Source organism: Nematostella vectensis, chromosome 4, assembly GCF_932526225.1.
Source record: "Nematostella vectensis chromosome 4, jaNemVect1.1, whole genome shotgun sequence".
NCBI lineage: Eukaryota > Metazoa > Cnidaria > Anthozoa > Actiniaria > Edwardsiidae > Nematostella > Nematostella vectensis.
The window spans coordinates 2,432,076-2,456,916 of NC_064037.1; the positions used below are offsets into that span (position 1 = coordinate 2,432,076).

General features: G+C 39.7%; 2 protein-coding genes across 5 annotated transcripts; both read left to right on the top strand.

Moving 5' to 3' along the window:
* The first annotated feature begins 181 nt into the window (after nucleotides 1-181).
* LOC5511561 (myotubularin-related protein 3) lies at nucleotides 182-12,951 on the top strand. 2 transcript variants are annotated; one of them, XM_048727117.1, is made up of 17 exons: nucleotides 182-261; nucleotides 397-529; nucleotides 604-679; nucleotides 2,883-3,016; nucleotides 3,094-3,176; nucleotides 3,458-3,603; nucleotides 5,271-5,376; nucleotides 5,455-5,568; nucleotides 5,750-6,081; nucleotides 7,446-7,557; nucleotides 7,862-8,057; nucleotides 8,571-8,753; nucleotides 9,374-9,544; nucleotides 9,813-10,387; nucleotides 10,445-11,045; nucleotides 11,221-11,414; nucleotides 12,345-12,951. In XM_048727117.1, exons 2-17 carry the CDS (start codon nucleotides 527-529, stop codon nucleotides 12,520-12,522), a joined length of 3,204 nt encoding a protein of 1,067 aa, XP_048583074.1. In that variant the 5' UTR covers nucleotides 182-261; nucleotides 397-526; the 3' UTR covers nucleotides 12,523-12,951. The 2 variants fall into 2 exon arrangements, with proteins under 2 accessions (XP_048583074.1, XP_048583073.1); XM_048727116.1 differs by having other exon boundaries at nucleotides 9,813-10,372; nucleotides 10,430-11,045.
* An 854-nt stretch (nucleotides 12,952-13,805) lies between these two features.
* On the top strand, nucleotides 13,806-24,166 carry LOC5511559 (intraflagellar transport protein 22 homolog). Of its 3 annotated transcripts, XM_032380873.2 has the most exons (8): nucleotides 13,806-13,940; nucleotides 14,646-14,713; nucleotides 19,593-19,669; nucleotides 19,868-19,950; nucleotides 22,160-22,252; nucleotides 22,718-22,816; nucleotides 23,491-23,591; nucleotides 23,950-24,166. In XM_032380873.2, the coding sequence occupies exons 2-8, from the start codon at nucleotides 14,671-14,673 to the stop codon at nucleotides 24,099-24,101; spliced, it is 648 nt and encodes a 215-aa protein (XP_032236764.1). In that variant the 5' UTR covers nucleotides 13,806-13,940; nucleotides 14,646-14,670; the 3' UTR covers nucleotides 24,102-24,166. The 3 variants fall into 3 exon arrangements, with proteins under 3 accessions (XP_032236764.1, XP_032236763.1, XP_001631982.2); XM_032380872.2 differs by lacking the exons at nucleotides 13,806-13,940; nucleotides 14,646-14,713 and adding an exon at nucleotides 15,403-15,590; XM_001631932.3 differs by lacking the exons at nucleotides 13,806-13,940; nucleotides 14,646-14,713 and adding an exon at nucleotides 16,574-17,083.
* The last annotated feature ends 675 nt before the right edge of the window (nucleotides 24,167-24,841 follow it).

Consider the following 24,841-nt stretch of genomic DNA (forward strand, 5'->3'; position numbering starts at 1 on the left):
TTGAAAATTTTGCAAATAGAGAGTCAAACAAAAAACTAATACCGCAGTTTTTTACTTCATCTTTTTAACTAGGTCATAACGTTTAAAGTCGTTCTTTGTAGGAAATGTTTGATGCCTTTGTTCTTTTTCCAAATATGGTCATTTGAGGGGCGGATTCCTGTGGAAAAGTAATTATGGGCTACGCGCAACCAAATGACATCACTTTATTTTTGTTTCCATTTTGTTGACGTTCCCACCTTCGATCCCCACTCACAACGCACGGTATGAAATAAGTTTTCATTGTTAATACAGAGGTGTTTTCCAGCCATAAATAGATTACAAACAATTACTATATAATGCAGGACCTGTACGTTTCGTTTGATTGATTTCGGAGGCTGTGTTTGTATTTTTTTTTAGTGCTTACGAGTCGCGGGTTCCTGCTTGATTCGCGCGCTTGCACGGGATCCTGGATAGTCAATTACTTCAGAAGGATTTTCTGGACGGTCTGGCGTGTATTTTCTGACTAAGCCTGCTATATTAAAGCTTTATGGTAAGTACGGATAGATCATTTTGCTCTGGTAAATTCGATCAATGCCCAGACAAGTGGTTTTGTTATATTTGTAGGACTTGGACCAACAACCAAGTAGTTTGGTTCACCTTTCGGCCTGCGAGGTTTTCCCGAAAATAGCTCTTCATCGCGGTAAGAAAGAGTTTACGATTGTTCCCTCGTAATCTTGCAATCATCCTAAAATCTGAGTGTTATCTACATTATGTCACTGCTTAGCCAAGTTAACTCGTATGTTAAACCTGAGCCGTGGTGGCAGAATGTAAACACACTCGAATGCACAATTTTTCCCGGGGTAAGTTTATCGATATTGCCATGGAATAAAATCCAACGTTACATTATACCCTTAAAGCAAAATGTACCATTTTTTATAGTTACCAGTGGTGTTATCATCGCTAGATATCCCTAAGGAGTCTACGACACGTTAATTTTTTAAACAGTGCAGGTAGAATCGATTTGCACACGAATATCCAAGTTTGCAAGCAAATGAATTTTCTTATTTCCACACGAGAAAAGTATGATATTGATATTGTGTGGTACAAAGTGGACATCCCTTCCAATTACTCTTTTTATATTCTATTTTATGTCCTTTCTTGGTGCTAACATTATACCGAGCGAATCGTGTGCCGATTAATTATTAGTAGTTCTTGTGTCGCTTGTGGTTTACAGAATTGCCCAAATCTGTACAAATTGTACAATTGGAATTCCTAATTATCCGCAATAGTCGCGAAAATTAAACTATCCAATTTGCATCACCTAAGTGCTCCTGCAGTCTATATTGCCATCTTTATGATCAGATGATGACAACTCTAACTAGCAAATTGCCAATAACGCCATATAAATCCGGAAGTAATTTGCTTGTAAAACAATCTATTCATACATAGCCCATAAGTGATCATTAAGTGGCACTTTCTTCACATGACATTTAGAGTACTGTTTATTATTAGGTAAAGTAATTAAATTATGAAATATGCTGTTTCCTCATACAGAATGATTTAGTTTACAGTGTTGTAAAGAGTACCATTGGTGTTCATGAGAACACACAGCCTCCTTAATGCCTGTCTGGCAATCCCACACCAATACCCTAAATAACCTCAGCGCCCTGGGCGTTTATTAAATTTCAATGGTCCGGCGTTCATTAGATGGGAGGCGTTTATTAGGAAGGGGCGTTCTTTACAAACTATGAAAATATAACAAATCCAACAGGCCTGGAACCAGAATCAAATTTCACCGAGGCAAAGCTAGCCACTGGGTGATAAATCCAAAAAAGACGGTGCTTTATCTCATACTTTTCAATTGTGAAACACTAAACATCAAAATTTTACCGAGGCGAGTGCCTCACTTGCCTCGTGCTGGCTACGGCCCTGTCCAAGTGCTGTGGGGTTTCAGCCTCAGCCAGGATCATTTTAAATTATAGCCTGCTTAGCAAGCGTTTACCGTGTGACGAATAAAATGATTTCGTGCAAGTATGTGGTAAACTGGAGCGAGAAGTAGGCCTTGTTATTCCTGGATGCTACATTGCAAGGACAAAAACAAAAGAAAATTGCAGACATCCTAAGCAATGTGGTCAGGAACATTAAAGAGCGCTCATTTTGAACTTGACATTGAACAAGACGCTTCTCGCTTAACAGTGTTAATTAAGCAAGATGGCAATTAAATTACCATTTATATTTCCAGAATTCCTATGTCGTTTGTTTTTAAGCTGGCAGAAAAGGGAGTGGGGAGGGGAGGAGAGGGGGGCGTTTAATAGAGGGGGTGCGTTTATTAGAAAGGGGCGTTCATTGCAAATTTGTAAGCTTAGGGGGGATGTTCATTAGATCAGAGGCGTTCTTTAGATAGGGGGCGTTTATTAGTTCATTTACGGTAATGTAGCTTAGTACTTCCTGTATCGATACTGCCTGCATGTTCATTGACAATTGTGACAATGAGTTTGGTACATTTCACTTTCAGTTTCGTCTCTGCTAATAAGCTGTCTAGCATAATAGACCCTAAGTTAAGCTACTTTATAATAATTCATAGCTATAAACAGTGTTTCTTACCAGTTCTTCCCTATCCAGTTATCTAATTTGATAGATATTTTAGCAATCAATATAGAAACCTAAGATACCTGATACAAGTTTGAATTCACATAGGCTAATAAGTTACTAGGCATATAGCTATTTTGTTACAAAAAAATGTTAGGGTTTTGTATAGCATATGCTCTACTGTGGGTGAGTGTTAATTGGATTTTGAGTCTTTAGTTTCAAGATGTTAAAAATATGCAAGGGAGGCTAGAGTCATAGTTGGATAAAAAGACATCAAAAGTGCTAACAATGCAATCTTTGCATCCCATAATCAGATGATGAAAGCCTTCAAGTGAATTTCCCTGAGTTGAATGGAGAATGCGTAGAGTTTCTCACAGCAACCGCAGATGCCACCCTGGCGCTCTCAAACTTCAGGCTCTTTATCACCTTCAAGTGTTCCTTCCTCAATGTGAGTGGATCCCATGCCAGGTCACTTTCCTGCCAACTCATGATAATGGTTTGAGTATTCATTTTTTTATTTTTCAGATCCCCCTGATGCTGATAGAATCTGTTGAGTTACGAGACTTGTTTATTTTACAAGTCAATTGCAAAGATGCTAGGTCATTCAGGTAATTGTTCTTTTATGTGTCATCTCCTTTTTTTGATTAAAATTGTCAAAGCAATCTATGAAGCAGAAATCACCCTAAAATTCCTTCCTGATGTCATGTTTTATATGCTGTCTCTACCTTTTTAAGAGAACTAGGTATGCCCTTTGTCTTAGTGACCTCTTTCCTGACCTCATGCAACCTTGCACAAAGAGGTTGAGACTCTTTGTACAATATTGACATGTCATTTAGAAGTCAGTTGTCTTTTTATTGTCCGGTTTTGATTTTACATCTTGCTTTTATAGGATTGTATTTGACAGTAATGACCAAAGTGTGGACTGGCTGCACAAGGTTTCGGCCAAGATTCTGCCATATAGTCGGATAGAAGATTTGTTTGCCTTTGCGCACTATGCCTGGAGTATGGCGTCTCCCAATAGTTTCACTTCCCAAGGTATAAAAATAGGCCCGTAAAACATGCATGTAGCTACTGCAGGCAAGTATTTACAACTGTAATGTTATCATACATTTCTAGGTTATTTCTTATTATAGTAAAAAAAAGTATCGATGAACGGTATAAGACTCCAATGGTTTAAAAAAAAAGGAAAAGAGAAAAATATTCAGTGGGGAGGATTTGAACTCATGACTTTACGCAACCTGCGGAATCGGATACAACAACCTTAACCACTTAGCCACGAAGCCAACGCAAGCAAAGGATAAAATAAAAGATAAAAAGATAAAATACCCACAACAATTGATCACATTACTGTTGTACAATATGTATTTTGCATAATAATCTTAAAATTATCATTTGATAAGTAAATTTGCGGGGGCATGTTTTTGTACGAAATAACTTAAGTTATATGTTTGAACCTACAGAGAACCTCAATAAAGCTTTGCAGCTTGACTTAATGTCGAAAGGAATCGGATATTGGTGAAAAAATTTGAGCTTAAATACCAAATGAGAGCGTTTTTACATGAGCTCGTGTGTTTTGGCACATATTGCAAACTCTTTATAAATCAATAACCTGACGTAAAGTTTGAACGATCATAACTCGGAATGTGAATGGAATGCAGCCGTATTCGAGTTTATCAAACAAAGCTGCCGTAGAAGCAAATATGTAAACATTTTTTAACAAAACTCAAAAGCTTTTGCTTATTTAGATATTTTCTTTTTTATTAAGTGATTCTAGGCTGGCGCTTCGTAACAATCATATCCCGAATTGTATCCGAGGTCAAATTTTCCCAGCAAACCCTGCGGCAAATCTTACTTTTTTCTTCTTTTTTTTCTCTGCGTGATGACATAGTAGCTACTTGCAAATGCGCAGTAGCTACAAAAATGATCACTTTAAGGCGGTATGATACTAAAAAAACTAAAAGTTTGAATATATGGCTCAGCGTAACACTCACTAGTTCCTGTGTTTTTAAAATTTGGCAGCAATAATTATTGATAGTGTAGCAGTGTAATGAACCTCAAAAACCTTGAAATTTTTACAATGCTTAGTAATATGAAGGCTTTTTACCAAAGAATGCTGGTTAAAATTATAAGCTTTTTGTTTGTTTACTTGATAATTTTCCATTTATGTCAACTATATAGCAATTTTAGGTTCATTACATAGTTTGAGGTATTAGCAATGAATATCCTTAGTTTGGTTTGTGTTCCAATTATAGTTTCAGAGCTAGAGCTGTTACCGTAAGAGCATTAAAATCATGTATTTTGGGTGTGGCTTGGTTACCATAGCAACAGTAACTGCCAAAATTGGTATCGAATGATTAGTCTCAATGAGGTTAATGATATGTGAAATAATAAAACTGCTAAGTCTTTTGCTTAAAATTTCTGTTGTCTTGGGTATCATACCCCCTTAAGTATTTTTTAGTGGTTAAATACTCCCCTTTCCCAGGGCTGATACCTATGACTGCACCTATGTATGCACCTTGAACTACAGATTGACGTCATAGCCTCAAACATGATGCGACTATGATGTTTCAATTTGATTAAAAGACACAACTTCACTAAGAAATCTGCAGTGGTGTTATCCCTCCACCCAGCACCAGGGATCCACTTAGTTGATCAATGGTATACTTCTCACCTTTTCTGACAATACCTTGCCTTTGTTTCAGATGCCTCTGCTATGCCATACTCTTTCCTTGAAGAAGTTCATCGCATGGGGTTTGAGACAGGTGTTGACTCTCCATGGAGGATATCTGATGCAAACTCGAGTTTTGAGTATGTTATGGACTTGGATCTATTCAAATGCATACTGTGGCTGACTGAGTTAACATGCCATCTTAATTTTGCTTGCAGAGTCTGTCGCACATACCCTAGGCTACATGTTATTCCTTCCAGTATCTCTGATAGTGATCTGGCCAAAGTAGCATCATTCAGGTGTTCAGGCCGATTTCCTTCCATAGTGTGGAGGTGAGGAGATTTGAAGTATTTGGACATCTTATGATAAACATGTGCATAATATTATTATGTTGTTTGCTTGTTTGTTTGCCTGGCATCCATCATTCAGAAACATATCGGCAGACTCCCTGTAATACATTGTTACATATCCTGTGTGAACCCTACCTACATGTTTATTTTTTCACCATTCCAGGCACATGACAAATGGTGCAGTTATTGCCCGTTGCAGCCAGCCGCAGGTAGGCTGGCTTGGTTGGAGAAGCGCTGAGGATGAGCTGCTCTTACAGGCGATAGGACAAGCTTGCACGTCAGATCGCTACCCTTCAGTGGCTAAACTTCTCAATGGCATTACTGTGAATGGCATTAACAAAAAGCATGACATGGGTGATGTTCTGAATGGCCCTGCGGATATGTCAGAAGATGGTCCTATTGCAAGAAACCCCAAGCAGGTCCTGATTGTAGATGCACGGTCATATACTGCTGCCTATGCCAACCGTGGCAAAGGAGGCGGATTTGAGTATACAGGTGTGTATAATATATGGACCTTCCGATACTCCGATACACACGTCCGTGTATATTATTATACAGGTGTGTATAATATATGGACCTTCCCATACTCCGATACACACGTACATGTATATTAACTGTGGCAAAGGAGGCGGATTTGAGTATACAGGTGTGTATAATATATGGACCTTAGTATACAGATGTGTATAATACATGGACTTTAGTATACAGGTGTGTATAATACGTGGACCTTAGTATATAGGTGTGTATAATACATGGACCTTAGTATACAGGTGTGTATAATACATGGACCTTAGTATACAGGTGTGTATAATGCATGGACCTTAGTATACAGGTGTGTATAATACATGGACCCTAGTATACAGGTGTGTATAATACATAGACCTTAGTATACAGGTGTGTATAATACATGGAACTTAGTATACAGGTGTGTATAATACATGGACCTTAGTATACAGGTGTGTATAATACATGGACCTTAGTATACAGGTGTGTATAATATATGGACCTTAGTATACAGGTGTGTATAATACATGGACCTTAGTATACAGGTGTGTATAATACGTGGACCTTAGTATACAGGTGTGTATAATACATGGACCTTAGTATACAGGTGTGTATAATACATGGACCTTAGTATACAGGTGTGTATAATACATGTACCTTAGTATACAGGTGTGTATAATACATGGACCTTAGTATACAGGTGTGTATAATACATGGACCTTAGTATACAGGTGTGTATAATACATGGACCTTAGTATACAGGTGTGTATAATACATGGACCTTAGTATACAGGTGTGTATAATACATGGACCTTAGTATACAGGTGTGTATAATACATGGACCTTAGTATACAGGTGTGTATAATACATGGACCTTAGTATACAGGTGTGTATAATACATGGACCTTAGTATACAGGTGTGTATAATACATGGACCTTAGTATACAGGTGTGTATAATACATGGACCTTAGTATACAGGTGTGTATAATACACGGACCTTAGTATACAGGTGTGTATAATACATGGACCTTCCCTTACTCCGATACACATGTCTGTGTATACAGGTGTGTATATTACATGGACCTTCCCTTACTCTGATACACACGTCCGTGTATATTATTTTGTGAATTACAGTGATATTGAGCACATGGTCTTTTAATGTATGTGCCTGTGAAGTAGAATGTAGCATTTTTTTGCCATGCTGTTGGCTGGTGAAATTCATTATTTATTTTTTTCCTTAAACTGTTAAAATTTCCTTGTTTTCAAAACTTTTTGGGGGTTTATATGCTTGTGCTTTTACTTATGAGATGCCTAATCAAATAGAATAAATAACAACATGTTTGTTGTGCTGCAGAGTACTACCCAAACTGTGAGGTGATGTTCATGAACTTGGCAAACATCCATGGCATCAGGAGAAGTTTCCATAGTCTGAGAGCCCTCTGCTCTGGCTCTTATGATGTCCCAAAGTACGCAATTACAAGCATTACAGCTAAATTTGTTGTTGTGCGACCCCAGCAAGTCCAAGACCATTGTCTCAGGTTCTGGGGGCAGAACCTGTTGATTTATATGCATAGCTGACAATTGTATTGGTTTGAGATCAGTTTGGGTATTGTCTAACCCACTTGCATCAAACAGTAAAACCTGACTTCCCCTCCTTGAAACCACCAGCTTTTTTGCTAAATATTAATTTTGGACGCAAGAGAATAAAATAGATTGTTGCACTGACAGTTTTGGCATTTATATAAAATTACCCTAAATATTCCTCTCTAGTTGGTGGTCACTTATAGAGAAAACAAACTGGCTTCACCACATCTCCATGCTGATAAAGTCTGCCGTGACGATCGTGCATGCCGTGCACACTGATGGGAGGCCTGTGGTGGTCCACTGTAGTGATGGCTGGGACAGGACCACTCAAATAGTGGCCCTTGCTGAGCTACTTTTGGATCCTTTCTACCGGACTATAGAGGTACATTATAGATACCGGACCATCGAGGTACATTATAGATACCGAACCATAGAGGTACATTATAGAGATAAAGTCATGTCATTTCAGTTGTACACACCTATTTCAAATGAAATTACTCTCAAGAATCCATTTGTCATAACAACAGTGGCACATGATGGTAGCATGCAAATGGCTGAATCCTCATCAGGCTCACAACAAAGAATGGCACACTTCTCCAAGCATGGATTTTATTTGATTATGTTACTTAATTCTTTTTATTTGTTACCCATAATGCAGGGCTACGACACATGGATTCTCGGAGTGACAATCTTTTTTGAATAGGTGTATGTTGTAATCAAACAGAATCAATCAAAATACCCAAATAGTCGGATACGTTAACCAGAGTATAAATATGGATCCCCAAAAACTGGTAGTCGACTACCTGTTTTTTTTAATCAAGCAGAATAGTTTGATTCTGGGAAGTTCGCTAAGTATTATGATTGACTCACTGTCTATTTTATACTGTATTTTTAGGGTTTCAAGATTCTGATAGATCGGGAATGGCTTCAATTTGGGCACCGATTTGCAGATAGGTGTGGGCATGGCTCAGACATAGATGAAAATGAGCGCTGCCCGGTGTTTCTCCAGTGGCTGGACTGTGTACACCAACTGCAGAAACAATTCCCTTCCTCCTTTGAATTCAATGAGACTTATCTGGTAAGTACCATCTCTATTTTCATGTTTTTTTCTATTTTAATTTTTCTTCTCTTAAAAATCGCCATCACAATTATCAACACCATCACAGCCATCACCATCTCAATCACAAACATCATCATTGCCATCACAGCCATTGCCATCTCAATCACAAACATCCTCATCGCCATCACAATCATCCTCATCACCATCACAATCATCATCATTGCCAACATCATCACCATAATCGCAATTATTATTTATCATCATTGTCATTCAATTTATGACTTGCCTTCTCTTTATCATCTTTTTATCGTCATTATTAATTGCATCCATTTTCCTCATTCAAACATTCTCCCTTTCTATCCCAGGCCTTCACCTCCTCTTTCTCTTCCATCTATCCCTCCTTGTTTTTATTCTTTCTCACGTTTCACCCTCCATATCCCCACCCCCCATTACCCTTTACCAATAATCATGTTTTTTACCCTCCATATCCTCACCCCCTGTTACCCTTTACCAATAATCATGTTTTTTACCCTCCATATCCCCACCCCCCATTACCCTTTACCAATAATCATGTTTTTTACCCTCCATATCCTCACCCCCTGTTACCCTTTACCAATAATCATGTTTTTGTTGAGCAGATCAAACTTCTGCATCACACCTATTCGTGTTTGTTTGGCACGTTCCTTGGCAACAATGAGCATGGGCGACACACGGATGCCATCAAGGCACGCACCTTGTCTGTGTGGTCCTACATCTTACCCAGGAAGAAGGACTTTCGCAACTTGCTCTATGCAGGAGGAGGGGACCAGGTGTGTTCCTGTATTCAGCTTTTAATACAAAGGTTTTCCCAAAGCGTCCTGTAAAGTCATGGTATTGCTGCATTTGAGTGGTCCAAGTCGCCATCCACGTCAATCACTAATATATGATGGTTAAACGCCAGTGATGACTTGACACACCCACGGTTTTTATTACAATCAAGGAGCTTGAAGCTGGAGCTCGAACTTTTTCTCTGTAAAAATCCTACGTTGGGTGTGAACATACCGGAGCACCTGTAATGAATGTAGCATTTTCTTTTAGGTTCTGCAACCATCTTACCATCTTCGCAGCCTTCAGCTTTGGTCAGCAGTTTACCTCGCCTACCCGACAGACTTTGCAGGTCACGTGTCATCTGATCACTCTGAGCCAGCCAACAAAAACCCCTCATCCCCAACCCCTCCGCGTTTTCCCTTTAATCACAGCGATACCAATCTAGAAATGAAGGCCGGTGTGTCTGATGAGCTTCCTGCGTCCAAGTCGGATGGGGACCTGGCCGCCTGCCTGCGTAATGACCCTTGCAAAAATTCCTTAGATGATAATGAGGATAATCTAACAAAATCCACAGGGAACGGGGTCTCCGTAGGCTCCAAAAATGGCGTCTGTTGTCGTTGTCGTTCTGTGGATGGTATGAACTGCGTGCATTCTGGTCTCGTGAATGGTCACGTGACGGACTCACAAAGCGACCAGAGCATGTACTACAGCATGGCCGGGTCTTGCACTCCCGAGGAGGGAGGTGACGGGGAGTTCAGCGACAGCATGTCTAGTAGTACAGCCACTGTCGTTTTGGAGCGCAGTCAAACGGGTAGTGAGCTAGAATCCAGGGAGTGTGACTCCGCCGTTTTGGAAGGCAGTCAAACGGATAGTGAGGTAGAATCCAGGGAGTGTGACTCCGCTCCGGAAAATAACGTCAAGGATAATGTTAACGTTGACAAAAACTCTAAGAACCTTTTAAAAAAGTCTGATTCAAGTTATAGTTGTGAGACAAGTAAAGCCGAGTGTAAAAGGCTTGAGGCTTCATCTTACGAGGACTTGTCGCCGCATTCAGGCGAGGAGAGTGAAACTCAAACGACGGATCATAAAGAAAATGATAAAGACATTGAATCAGATGAGGGCCCTAGTGCCACTCTACCTGGACTTCCTAGAAATTCACAGCCTTTGGTGGCCGAGGATGATTCCAGCAAAGAGGTATCGTCCAGGACAGAGACCAGTACTCAGACATTAGGTAGCGCAAGTAGCACAACGGCCGCGACACAGACTTGTGAGACCACGACTACCCTGGCCCGTTCGCATCCCGTCTATGCACGCTTCCTTGACAGCGACGGGCTGACGGCGGTACCAGACCCTATCCAGGACAGGCTGCGCCAGATCGAGATGATGTATCAGGCCCAGATCGAGGCGCTGCATTGCCAGGTAGTGGAAGAGAGGCGCCGGAGGGTGCAAGGGTGTGGCGATGCCGGTTTACAGGGACGCCATGGTGACCTAGCAGATGAGGTGGTAAGTATTTCGCCTTCCAGTCGATAAAAGTGTGGTCGAGGCCTGGGCTAAGGATCGGGGGATACGCGCAGAAGATGTGGGTCATGTATCATGTCTACAGTAGGCTGAATTAGATCGATATGCCAAAGAGTCTAGGACTGTCTTTTCCCTAGTATGTGTCATTCTCACTTCACAGTGCTCGCTGCCGGACTCAACGCAAAGCGGGGACCAACCCCCACCGTCGTGTGGCAGCAGTGCCGACGAGACGAGCTGGATTCAGATTGACGAAGGCGACGCGGAGCCGACCCGATGGGTTCCCGACCACGCTGCGACTAACTGTGCCAATTGTCACACGGGCTTCTGGATCGCGAACAGAAAACACCACTGCAGGTAGCAAGCGGCTAATGCTGCACGGTGTAAAATGAATTATGGAAATCATTATGGAAGGGGGTGGGGAATTTAAGAGTGAAATTTGATGCATCCTTTTTTAAGCCGATTAAGGACGCATACCTGTCACTCAGCATCTCTCACATGGAAAAGATGAAGGTCGATGAGCAGCTAGCGAGCCACACATCGGGCACATTGACCACACATCGGGCACATTGACCACACATCGGGCACATTGACCACACATCGGGCACATTGACCACACATCGGGCACATTGACCACACATCGGGCACATTGACCACACATCGGGCACATTGACCACACATCGGGCACATTGACCACACATCGGGCACATTGACCACACATCGGGCACATTGACCACACATCGGGCACATTGACCACACATCGGGCACATTGACCACACATCGGGCACATTGACCACACATCGGGCACATTGACCACACATCGGGCACATTGACCACACATCGGGCACATTGACCACACATCGGGCACATTGACCACACATCGGGCACATTGACCACACTTCGGGCACATTGACCACACTTCGGGCACATTGACCACACTTCGGGCACATTGACCACACTTCGGGCACATTGACCACACATCGGGCACATTGACCACACATCGGGCACATTGACCACACATCGGGCACATTGACCACACATCGGGCACATTGACTACACATCGGGCACATTGACTACACATCAGGCACATTGACTACACATCGGGCACATTGACAACGCAGGGCGAGAGCCAAGAGCCCTGTGTTGTGGAGCAAGCTATAGAAAAACCTTGTGCAGGAAAGGAAAATACAAATACATTGTCGGGAAGAAGAGTTTTAAAACAAAACGAAAAAATTATCATTTGTCATGAAAGTTTTTAAAATTCTTTTTTTGTTTTTCTTTCTCCAGGAACTGTGGCCAAGTATTCTGTAGCACGTGTTCAGACCACAAGTTACCAGTCCCCGAGGAGCAGCTTTACGATCCCGTCCGTGTGTGTATCCACTGCTTTGGCAAGCTGGTTTCCATGGAAACACGCGAAAACGGTGGACGAAGGCGCGGTCACGAGGTCAACTCGGTCCCAGGCTAGCTTTTAGCACAGTAATTCTCTAAAGCATAGTATATGTGATTTTCTTCTGCGATGCCTTATAAATATTAGGTCTTATATAAAATATTACGATAGATACGATTTCTATTAAATGTTTATTATTATATTGTATTTATGTTTACAAGTATGACTTGTAATAATGATTGTTAACCGAAGAGTTCAACGCCTCTCTTGTACAATACTTTAGCTGTGATTTTTATAGGTTATAGAAAATTGCAACAATGAATCCCAAAACTTTACATAAAAGATTCGAGAAACATTGAAAAAAAATCGACTTTTAGGTGAATTTCGGAGTATTTTTAGAGCGTTAAGTATGTTGTCTTGGGTTGTCTGTGTGTCAGCCTAGCTCTCCCGAGGTTATCTGTTATATGGACGGTGAATATGATGGTTAATAAAAGACGGTTAATAATATGACGGTTAATAAATCGTCGATAATGAGGTGAATTTCTCCCTAGACTGGGGCTGTTGAAAAACCGTGTGAAGCGATCTAAAATGCCTGATCATCGAAAGACTATAGAAATATAATTCATAAAGCCCTTTTTTCAAGCTTAGAAGGTCAAACTTTAAAAATCTGAAATTGCATTTGGTTTACTCTGCCAACCACGTGATTCGAGTTATTAGCCACTCAGGTTACTCTGCCAACCACGTGATTCAAGCTGTTAGCCAATCAGTTGGAAGATACCCATTCTTTCGTTTTCGTCCCTGGGTGGGCATGAACCACCAACATTTCGGTTAACAGCCGATAGCGCTAAAAGATCGCGCTTTCAAGGCTTGAACAGACACTGAATTCAACTAATTGCACCTAATGGTTTTCGGGCAACTTGAGATTATCCTGTTGCCTAACTATGGGGCGTCGACCAGATGCTTACGACAAAACGAACGGCCTCACGTGCTAACATCACGTCACCTGTGCGCTACGGAGAACAGAGTAAGGCAGAATCAAGGAATTTTTGTTAAGCATTCATCAAAGGATAGGGTCTACTCGGTGCGACGTCTGAACGAATAAATACTATAACACACGCGTACTCCCTCCCCCCTTGACCACCAAAATTTCTTAATGAAAGATCGCCAAATACTATTCTTTTGCAATTATATCTATGACTTCGCGGCCTACCCCCTATGGGTTGGAGAGTAACAAGCAGCGAATTAAAAATAAAACCTTGTATTGAACATATAACCTTTACGATTGGCGCTTAACATTCATATTATAATCAGAACTATTTAGATCTCAAGTAAAACATTAATATTTGATGATAAACTAATCACTTTTGCCATTCCGCTTGTTTTAACCCTTCGCAACGCTCTTAGAGAAGCTTGCTAAGTTTCTTGTTTTTATTCACCTCAACTCCAATTTTGTACATGATAACTGCGTACGACGAAAAATTACAGTCCATACTTAGGTGGGTATTTAAATTAACTCCCTTCGTGCTTAGTTGTAATGTTTAGTATCTCCCTTAAACATATTTCTATAGCTATAGATGGTATCTGGGATATTTTTTTTTTTTTGAAGGCAAGAAAGTAATTCTTTGAAACTAGTGCCTTTCTCACGATTTGAACTTTGAAATACTTTTAAGTATTTTAAAAAAGCTTATTTTTCTCCGCTTGTTCCATATCTTTATGAAGTCATTTATATTTAATTGTTTTACTGTGTACTTTTACAAAACAAGTCGCAACTAAAAAGTCGCAAAGGACGGAACATTTGACCTGGAAATACGTCGAGCCTAAAATCGTGTTAAGGTCTAGAGTACCCTGGCCCTCATATTAATTCATTTATTCACAATATATAAAATAAAATATATATGCGTATGCGTAGACACACATAAAAGGAATGCATATCAACTCCCGCAGCAGTCCCCTTTTATTTTTTTTAAATAAAATTAAAAAAAAAAAACACGAGAAAACATATACCTTGCAGCCTCCTGTGCTATTTTCTTTGGAAAGTGGAATATCAGAGAGAAAATTTGCATCTCTGATTTCCTGGTCAGGTATCCCAGGATAGTTCAAAGTGTTTTTAGATAAAAGAATTTCCAATATCCAAGTAGTATCCCCTCCTCCCCCTCCCCCATTAAGAAGTAAGTAAGGGCAAATTTATTTGTTTCTCGCAGAAATTAGAAGAAACCTGACAGCAAAATGAACGATGCAACACGCATGCGTCCCCAAGGAAGTTGCATTGGTGAGTTCTTGTACCCAGGCCTTCGTGGGCAAATGCCACTTAATCGAGAATTGTTCTTCCAAAATTAGATCCTTTTTTATGAGTTGTCAAGCTGTTAAAAAAACATGACGCTTCTAACTGCTTGACAGCCATAGAAGTTATCCCCACAAGCAATGATTTAGCGTTGTAAAATGGTTTATAAGCGACACTTCATTACACAAAGCAATTTCCCTCACCTCTTAAGAGGCTTAATGGCTAAGTTTTCGAAGCTACAAATGCATACCGAAATTACTGTAAGGGAAATTATTTTGTTGTACAATTTGGGCTGGATTTTGCAAATCCTGAAAGGGCAATTCAATTTTATCTTTAATCATAAATTATCAGTAATGAAGTCTCCTTTCCTTTTGTGTTTTATTATCAACATTGAAAAGCTGGCAAAATATTTATGTATTTGCTCTTGTACATTTCATTTTCCACTTCGACTTTGGCCAGAGAAAAATGTAACAAACTCTATATATCTATACTCTAGAGCAGCTATAAAGACTCAAAGAGTCGCAAAACTAGATAAAAAAACTTACTATTAAACTTTTTATCTGACTAAGAAAAACTTAAACGTTTTTTTTTTTTTTTTTTTCATTATCTAGGAAATCAGTTCTCGTTTATTATTCATGAGAATAAGTGTCAAAAACAACTTTTGTTCCGGAGGAAAAAATATCCTAAACTTCAACACAAATAACTGTAAATTATCCATAAGGTGATTGTCACCCTCGGGAACGCTTATCATTATAGTTAATTTTATGCATAACCAACATGTCGACTGCTCCAAGGAAAAATGCTTATAGAGCTAAACACGAAATGGCTCCAAAGAATAAGGCTGATAAGAAAAAGGAGAAACAAGGTAATGCCGATTCAGTGATGCGTAAACGTTAAGTATTTTAACTGCTAAGTAATTTGTACTTGGACTTATCTTAGGGGTATAAAAACATTTTTAAAAAATGTCTAGAGATTTCAATGCCAAGAAGTTCAAATAATAGTATTTTTTTTTATTACAATTGCTGAATTAGGAAAGCCATTGGCATTTTTGGCTACATTGATGCTTTTTTAATTGAGAGGTTAGAATTGACCACAAGTTCAACCGACATGTTCAACAAATGCGACGACGTACGAATCCAGCCTAAGTGTGTCAGGTTGAATAAAAATAGAATCAAAAAGCCCAAACTGTCGCGATCTCGTACCAGAACAATGAATACAATACACCAAAAACTGGAAATCGACTCTGCCAAATTTTCGTCTTTAATAAGACTTCTTCAGGAGTCTGCCCTGAAGAAGTCTTATTAAAGACGAAAATTTGGCAGAGTCGATTTCCAGTTTTTGGTGTATTGTATTAGGTTGAATAAAAAGATACAGTGAAGTAGAAAGAGAGAATAAGGCGGATAAATAGATACCTTTATGGTAACATGGTGACTTCTAACACCTCAGTGTTGTTGATTTGACGACAACCGTCGGGAAATTATAGAAAAGGGAGGTGATAAGAACCTTTAAAATTACCCGCTGTTCCCATTGACACTGTTTATTTTTTTGGTAAAACGCCATTGCTTTACTCAATACTTCTTCTTCTTCACAGTATTCTGTGTGCAAACAAAATTTGCAAAATGGCAAATATTATTTTATCGCAATCCTTTCTCTCTTCGCTTTTTTAGACATTTATTCAATGAGTGGACTTCTCTTGCTTCCAATATTCAAATCTGAGCGACTTTTTTGTAAGTTTTATTGTTTATTTTTTTAGCAGCATTACCATTTCCACTTTTTAAATACTAAAATAACAAGAAGCGCGTCTATGTTTGTTTTACTTTTAATCTTTAATTAGAACAAATAAAGTAGAAATATTTGGAAAAATAAAGCTAGTATCACTCATGGTAGCTTTTTTTTGTGTATGCTACTCTCATCAGCAGCTGTAAAATTCACATGAAACAGGTGACGCCACGTAACATTCAAAACGCTCTTCAGTTTCCGTCTTACCTAGACAGGAGTTGTGAGAGCCTATTTGAGAGCCACTGAGAATATTAAAATTCGGTTTTAAATCGTCCCGAGTTTGTTGCGATATCAGCTTTTCAAGATATGCAGCGACGACTTGCTTTGTTTGTTGGATTACCGCTTGTCGAAAGAGGCCTCATTAGAAATTCAAATAGCGTCTAGAAAAAAGTTAAAATTAGAACGAGAGGTAGCGGATGAAGCCTGCGAGACAAATCCGGCAAAATCTTATTGAGTTTTCAGATTTCGCGCGATCCTAAGCTATGTCAAGAAGACGGAGGGCTGCTATGAAAGAGGCGATTCAAGAAAATGTCCCTTCCACAAATTTACCCCGAAAAGAGAAGAGAAATACCCATCAAGGTTTGTTAGTATTGAAATAATTTTCCTTGCAAAAGTCGTAAAGTTGCTACACTACTAATTAATAAGGTATTTTTTGGAAACGGGAATGTTTTGATTACGGATGAACATCATTGCTGTATCAATTATTGTATTTCGAGGTTGTTTCCCTTTAAATTTTGTAAATTATTTTAGAGAATTGATGTGGAGTTGGTAGTGACATAATGTACACACGATAGGTTGCTAGGAAGCCCTTTTTGCTTCCTTTAGAACAATAGCTCTCTATATGTCAAATACGCCAGATTATATTGAAATAAGAATCTTAGCATGGCTGATGATGAGTGGTGATTTGAATCCATAGGTGTCAAACTTTTCTAAACATACGGTCTGTAAATTTCGCAGCAGTAATGTTTGTATCATTACTCCCATTACTTTTCTATTGTGTTGGAAGAAAAAAGTCAAATTTAAGTCCGAGGCTTGTATATCTGAATGTGTATTTCCGAATTTACATGAAATGCTTTTCATGATTCAATAACGCTATCCTCATTTATGTTAATAAATTTGCTATTTTAATTTAAATGTTCTATTTTGACATTGATAACATTTGCTATTGAATGCTAGGTTAATTTGCTAATAGCCATCAAAACTATGTATCGTGCCAGTACGAGACAACAACGAAAAAGTAGAAGACGATGGCAAAAAATGGAATAATCAGGCGCGGCAGAGTGGTCCCATAAATGGGGGGCCAAAGTTGGGGGGAGGGGTGGGTAGTGGTTCCAGGGGGAGGGGTGGTTGGTGGTTTTAGGGGGGAGGGGTGGTTGGTGGTTCCAAATCCTATTTATAAGAACGCTGGGATTTTAAACTGTTCAACAAATTTCATGTTGGTTGCTATATACCGCTTGAAACCCGTTGGTTTAAAAAGACGTTAATATATAAAGAAACATCCGCTCGGAAAAGTGGTGGGGCCCTGCCCCTCCCTTTCGAAAGTAGGGGGCTGGCGCCCCCCCTGAATATCTGTAAAAGAGTCACGTGAAAAAGCCTAAGGGTTCAATTGACTTTGACTACGTTACTGTGATTACGTTCGCTAGTGTAGAAAATAACGTTCTTAGTTTATTTTCATCTGTTTCTGACCATAATGTTTTTTATGCTTGGGCTGGTTATGATCGTTCTTGATCGCAGCTAATTGGCCGAACGATCGCAACCAATCGCATTCCGATATTATATATGATCGCACACGATCGCAGGATGAGCAGTTGCGTAGCCAGGATTTTTAACAGGAGGGGGCCCAAAAGGCCTTTTCAAGGAATTTTCTCCTGTGTTTTAGATAATGTCTCATACATTTACTGTATTTTTGGCTGCTTGAAGAGGGCGGGGGGGCGGGGCCCCTGGGCCACCCCCCTGGCTACGCCCCTGGCGAATTTCAATATAATCTCACACGATCGCAGGGTGAGTTTCCATATAATCGTTCACGATCGCAGGGTGAGTTTCCATATAATCGTACACGATCGCAGGGTGAGTTTCCATATAATCGTACACGATCGCAGGGTGAGTTTTCATATAAACGCACACGATCGCAGGGTGAGTTTCCATATAACCGTACACGATCGCAGGGTGAGTTTCCATATAATCGCACACGATCGCAGGGTGAGTTTCCATATAATCGCACACGATCGCAGGGCGAGTTTCCATATAATCGTACACGATCGCAGGGCAAGTTTCTATGTAATCATACACGATCGCAGGGTGATTCCATATAATCGCACACGATCGCAGGGTGATTCCATATAATCGCACACGATCGCAGGGTGATTCCATATAATCGCACACGATCGCAGGGTGATTCCATATAATCGCACACGATCGCAGGGCAAGTTTCTATGTAATCATACACGATCGCAGGGTGATTCCATATAATCGCACACGGTCGCAGGGTGAGTTTCCATATAATCGCACACGATCGCAGGGTGAGTTTCCATATAATCGCACACGATCGCAGGGTGAGTTTCCATATAATCGCACACGATCGCAGGGTGAGTTTCCATATAATCGTACACGATCGCAGGGTGAGTTTCCATATAATCGTACACGATCGCAGGGTGAGTCTCCATATAATCGCACACGATCGCAGGGTGAGTTTCCATATAATCGTACACGATCGCAGGGCAAGTTTCTATGTAATCGTACATGATCGCAGGGCGAGTTTCCATATAATCGTACACGATCGCAGGGCAAGTTTCTATGTAATCATACACGATCGCAGGGTGATTCCACATAATCGCACACGATCGCCTGCGATCAAATAGAACCTCGCCCTCGCGAACGCTTTTTCCCGCCTTCGTGGCCAAAGCCGTCTTCTCCGAGGCGTTTGTTTCTTGTGATTAGTATTGTATATTGCTTTTCTTTCATCGTTAACATAAGTACAAATTCGCCGCCTTTTTATTCTATTACATGCTTGATTTTGCCGTCTTCAGGTTTCCTGTGCATCTTACCCAGTCCCTACTCACCCATAGCGGACATCTTGTTTATTCTTCAGCGGGTCGAAAACGAAAAGAGACGAGTGTTTACCTCGGGATGTTCAAATCGAAAATCCTCGTTCTTGGACCATGTGAGGTAAAATTTAACTTCCTAATTATATTAGACGTAGCTTTAGAATTAAAAAGATTACATTTTTTAGGCATGACACTCCGAATTCTTCCGAGAATCCATTGATCATTTTGGCTAACAACAGCAGCTGTCCGTTGCTAAGTCTTACGTTCTTTCTTTTACACCGCCTAATTTCGTCAACTCCTTTGCTATTTTCGTATACAGAGTGGGAAGACTGTCATAGCAAACTTTCTATCAGATGCTACAGAGACTTCTGGTGGCGATTATCACCCTACGCAAGGAGTACGGTAAAATAGCGTTCATATCGTCCTTACCAGTTTTGAAAAGACTTCGAAGATCCGGTCGCATAAAATCCACACCCCATTTTTCATCCAATGAGAGAATGTAAAAGCTTCCGTTATGATGTGAAAACGCGATCATCCTTGCTTTCGGCAAATTAATTATCATTTCGGGTTCTTGTATTTTCGGAGAAGGTGGTGGTGGCTGGGTGGGGAGGGGGGGGGGGGAGAGGTGGCGTGAGGCTTGTGGTGGAAATTTTCCAGACCTTAAGCGACGAAAACGTAGAATGCCACAGAAGTTGTATTTGTGCTCTTGCTGCTCCCAACCTTCCAGCTATGCTTTCAACTACTTGGCCCACCCCCTTTTCACATCATTGAGTAAGTTGGAAAATTGAGAATGGCGTGCACAATCAATAGCATCAGCCAAGAACATAGAAAGGAAAGAAAAGAATTTCTCCACCCAATCATTTCTGATCCTGTAACCCCTTAAGGTGATGTTACATGCAAAATTTTTGTGACAGTTTTTTTTGCAAAACAGGTTGCCATTTTTCAATTTGACAATACATGTAACACTCTAGTGTTTTCATGTGGCATTGCTGTGAGTTCGATATAACACAAATTATTTTGTGTGACTTGAGTCTTAGTGTGGCGTCCACGACATCATGTTTTTTCATGAATTTTTAATCACAAAGATGCTCTTTACCTCATTAGTTTTGGACTATCAAGCTTTTACATTCAGATCTTGGTTTAGCTATGATCCGAATCAACCGGTCCAAACAACTCTGCTGTCATTGTTTGACTTCAATACCATATTGATGATAAAATATATCAACTGATCCTCCAGTATTTAAGTATTCCCAAATTTTCATTTTATTGATATGTGACCAAGCAAGGGAAAAGTTTTTTGGGAAAAACTTTTTTGGGCAAATCTGGAAAGATCAGCAATTGCTTTTTCTTTATTGAGGGAATGATCTTGTTAATAATAATGGAACCATCTTGCTTAGTTTATATTGTTCATAAACGATCTCGTCCCTTGGACACAATCAGAAGAATTCTGAAAAAAAAAGACGCTAAAAAAGTTCGCAAGATACTACTCTATAATTCGGAAAGTTCTGAAGATGGTTTTCTTGAAGTTGGTAGAACATTATAATAATTTGGTAGATCATTAGTTCTAGGAAATTGGAAGAACGCTCTTAAAGTTTACTTGTCATTTGAGATGGATACCAACATGATCCTGAAGAGAGCAATCCGAAATTTTCACATTTTGTTTTAAAAATACTTTAACTTATTATAACAATCGACAAATTAGTTTGAGCCGCATGCAAACTAAGAAAGCGAGTTGACTCTATTTGTCTTTGCAATACAATGACATGTTAATGGCCATTACAATCATCGTAATAGGCAAAGTGTTCTAATTGATTATGAGCTGTATGCAAACTAAGAAAGCGAGTGAGCTTTTAAACTTTACTTCTCTTTCAAAACAATGACTTGTTAAACCGCAGCTTTAATGTCACATAGACCAAGCTGGAATATAGCTTAAAATTGACAAACCAAGCATTTCTCGAGAGAGCGATGTAGTCTTTTTGGTAACGATTATCAAAATCGGAAGAACCTTTTTGCCTTCAGGGTTTTCTCTTACAGATAAATGTTCTTCAAACGATCGTTTCTTCAGAACAACGTTCCTGAAAATCGGAAAAAAACGTTCTTGCCTTCAAGTGTTAACCTCTGTGATGAACGATTTCAAAAATAGCAAGAATTATCTTGTCTTGGGAAGAACGATATTACCTTAGGACTAACAATCTTGAAAATTGAAGATCGTTTGTCGTAGAAACTTGATATCATTCTTAATGTCGTAAAAGCGTTTTGCATAAACCGTCAAATGATATTTTTCGTTCATAGCCAGAACGCTTTTTCTCTAGTGTACATTTTCCCATATCTCCTCTACCATCCAAAATCTACTGCTGCCACCTTGTCTGTTAAAAAAACAGCACAAATTGTCCCATGGAAAAGTGTTTTAGAAAAATAAAATGACTGTTGACCAAATAAAACATGTTGCCGCATTGGAAATTGTACAGATCTGGCCTTGACACACATCATTTTTTTCATGCAACATCCAACCCAAAACAGAATAGTAACATCATCTGCATGTTTTCTTCCATCCCAAGTGGTTTCAAAGTTTCATGTCTGGTTTGTTTAATGCATTTCTGTTATTTTCCAGAATTCTAGAATTTGAGTGCAATTCTATTGAGATCACCCCTGGAAGAACAGCTAACTGTGAAGTTGAGCTATGGGACTGTAGTGGCAATCACAGGTGAACACCATTTTATGAATCGTACTGCTAAGGATCAAAAACGACATCTAGTATACCAGAATTTGAATAAATGTTTTGCATGTGGGTACTTCTCACGGCTCTACATGCTGGTTTAAGGATCAATGGATTAAGTAGTCAGTCCACCATGGTGCCCCAGCATGGAGGGCAGGGTCTTTGTCTTTCCCACAAAGTGGCAGATACAGGATGGTTGAGTTATAAAGACTCAACCAAACTTTTCAGAGCCCTGTTACCTTTCGTACCAGAGTATGCAATTTCTCTCATTTAGTGACATTCAGCAAAAGTGCTGCTTTGCCAAATGAGGGAAGACTGAGACTCTGGTAGCCAGCGTACTTAACTGTCTGCCCCTTCATAAGCAGGTGAAATCACCTCTAGATCCCTACCATTTACAGACTTCTGCCAATAATAGGATTTCATCATTAAAGAATTGATTGCTCGCCATAATAGGTTTTCCACTTGTTGGCCTGCTTTTCAAAAGGATGCCAATGGAGTCATTATAGTCTACAATCCTGACCAGCCAAACCAAGATAAGGACCTCGAAACTTGGTGAGTCAATAGTGTCATGTAGCACAATCTTGTAACGCAATGATTGTCACATTAGCATCTTATATATAGCTGACAAGAGCCTACCTTTAGCAGAACTGATTAGATTCTGAACCTAGTGCCTCTATTATATACCGACATGCTTAATAAACATAGTGTACCATTACAAATAGGTGACATAGGTAACATTACAAATAGGTGACTTGACTGGCATACTTTTGCCTGCCGGGTTTTGTGGCAAAATAACAACAGAAAATAGCATCTTTCTTAATCAGTGCTTACGAATCAGCCAGAAAGTACCTGTCAGAACAGGCTTATTTTTATTGAAAGATTCCGTTTTTATCTTTGCTTTTTGGCATACTATAACAGCCATTCCTGTGTCTATTTGGGCTTGAATTTGCTTAACACAAAAAGTCACATTGATGGCTTCTTAATGCAAGTTGCCTATTACTGTATATTGACTCATTATTAAATCCTGTTTTGACTCCAATACTATAGGGGACCTATGGGCTAGTTAAAATGTGCAGATATGCGCACATGGACGGCTGTTACATAACACTTTTTAAATATTTTCCAATAAAAAATACCAGAATTGAAATACTGCATTTCGCCCTGGAACTTCTCCTTCATGTATTTAATTATCCATTGTTAATTATTAATTATCCATTGTTAATCAGGTACACCCAGTTTGTACAAACCCAGATGTTGAAGGACTCACAATGTATAGTATTTGCTCACCACAAACCAATGGGAACAGAGCGCACAAGAACACAGATACGTAAGCATTATGCCGAATAACTATACAGACTGCATTATATAGAGGGCCCTTGGTTAGTATAATGGCAGGCAGGACTTTTTGCTGAGTGGCCGGTGGGGAAGTAGGGGTGTTGGGCAGTCATATGGAAAGTAAAACAATGAAAACTAGGGACTTTTACAAATATCAAACAAAACTTTACCCTGGGGTCCCTGTTAGTAAAAGTTCAAAGGTTGAAAAAGAATTAGAACCACTTGTTTCCAGGGAAACAAAACTTTGAAAGGCACACAAATTTAAACATAGAAATTGATTATGTAAAGAATGGAAATATCATGGAAACCTTGATATTTATTTTATCTCAACTGTTGTTTGTATTTCGTAGCCCCAAGTCTCTCCAAAGTAACATGTGTGCATACGAATCTCGATGAAGACCCAGACTCTGTGAGGGAAGACTTTAAGAACTTTCTAGCCAAAGTACTCAGTAATTTGACTGACAAGAGGGACCAGGAGGAGCTTAGTATTATGAATCATTGAGATTCCCTGAGTGTTGAAAGCCACAGTTACCAAGCCCCTGTAAGCGGCCATTTGTAAGATACTAAGAAAAAGCATCCATTTCCATCCACTGATTTGGGGCAGTTATTGTGCAATTTCAATGAAATTGGATAAAGGAATTACCTTTGATTCCAATATCGTAACGACCACAGGAGTGGCAGGGACTATACCGTACTTTTCAAGCTTTGTTAGCATGGAATAGGGGACTAAGAGATCACGTGTCTTTTTGGGTGGCAAACTAGCGCGCGCTCGAGCTTTGAGCGGCAAAAAAAACAGCAACAAAAAACAACGTATGCAGTCCTTACGAATAAAACAAAAAAAATGTTTTTCAGAAAGGGTTTAGTTTCATTTAAAGATTTTTTTTTTTTTTTTCATTCTTCTGGTGTGGCGGGCACAGTCAATTTGCCATCCAAAAGGTCACACGATGTCTTAGCGCAAGTCCCCTTTTAGTGCTTAGAGATAAACAGGAAAGTATGGATTACTAGTCGCCTGCCAGGGGCTCGTTTCTCGTAACACCCGAGAATTCTCGGGCCCGAAAACGTTTTATTCCTTAAATTTGAAAAGATGGTATCTAAATGTGTTGAAATAAGGTCAAACATCGTATTTTACCACAAAGATTAATGTGAAGGATAATCCTCTTTTTGATTTTATAGATTTTGAATTTTCCCGAATTTCTCGGGCCCGAAATTCACAGGCGTAAATATTAAGAAAGTTCTGGTGAC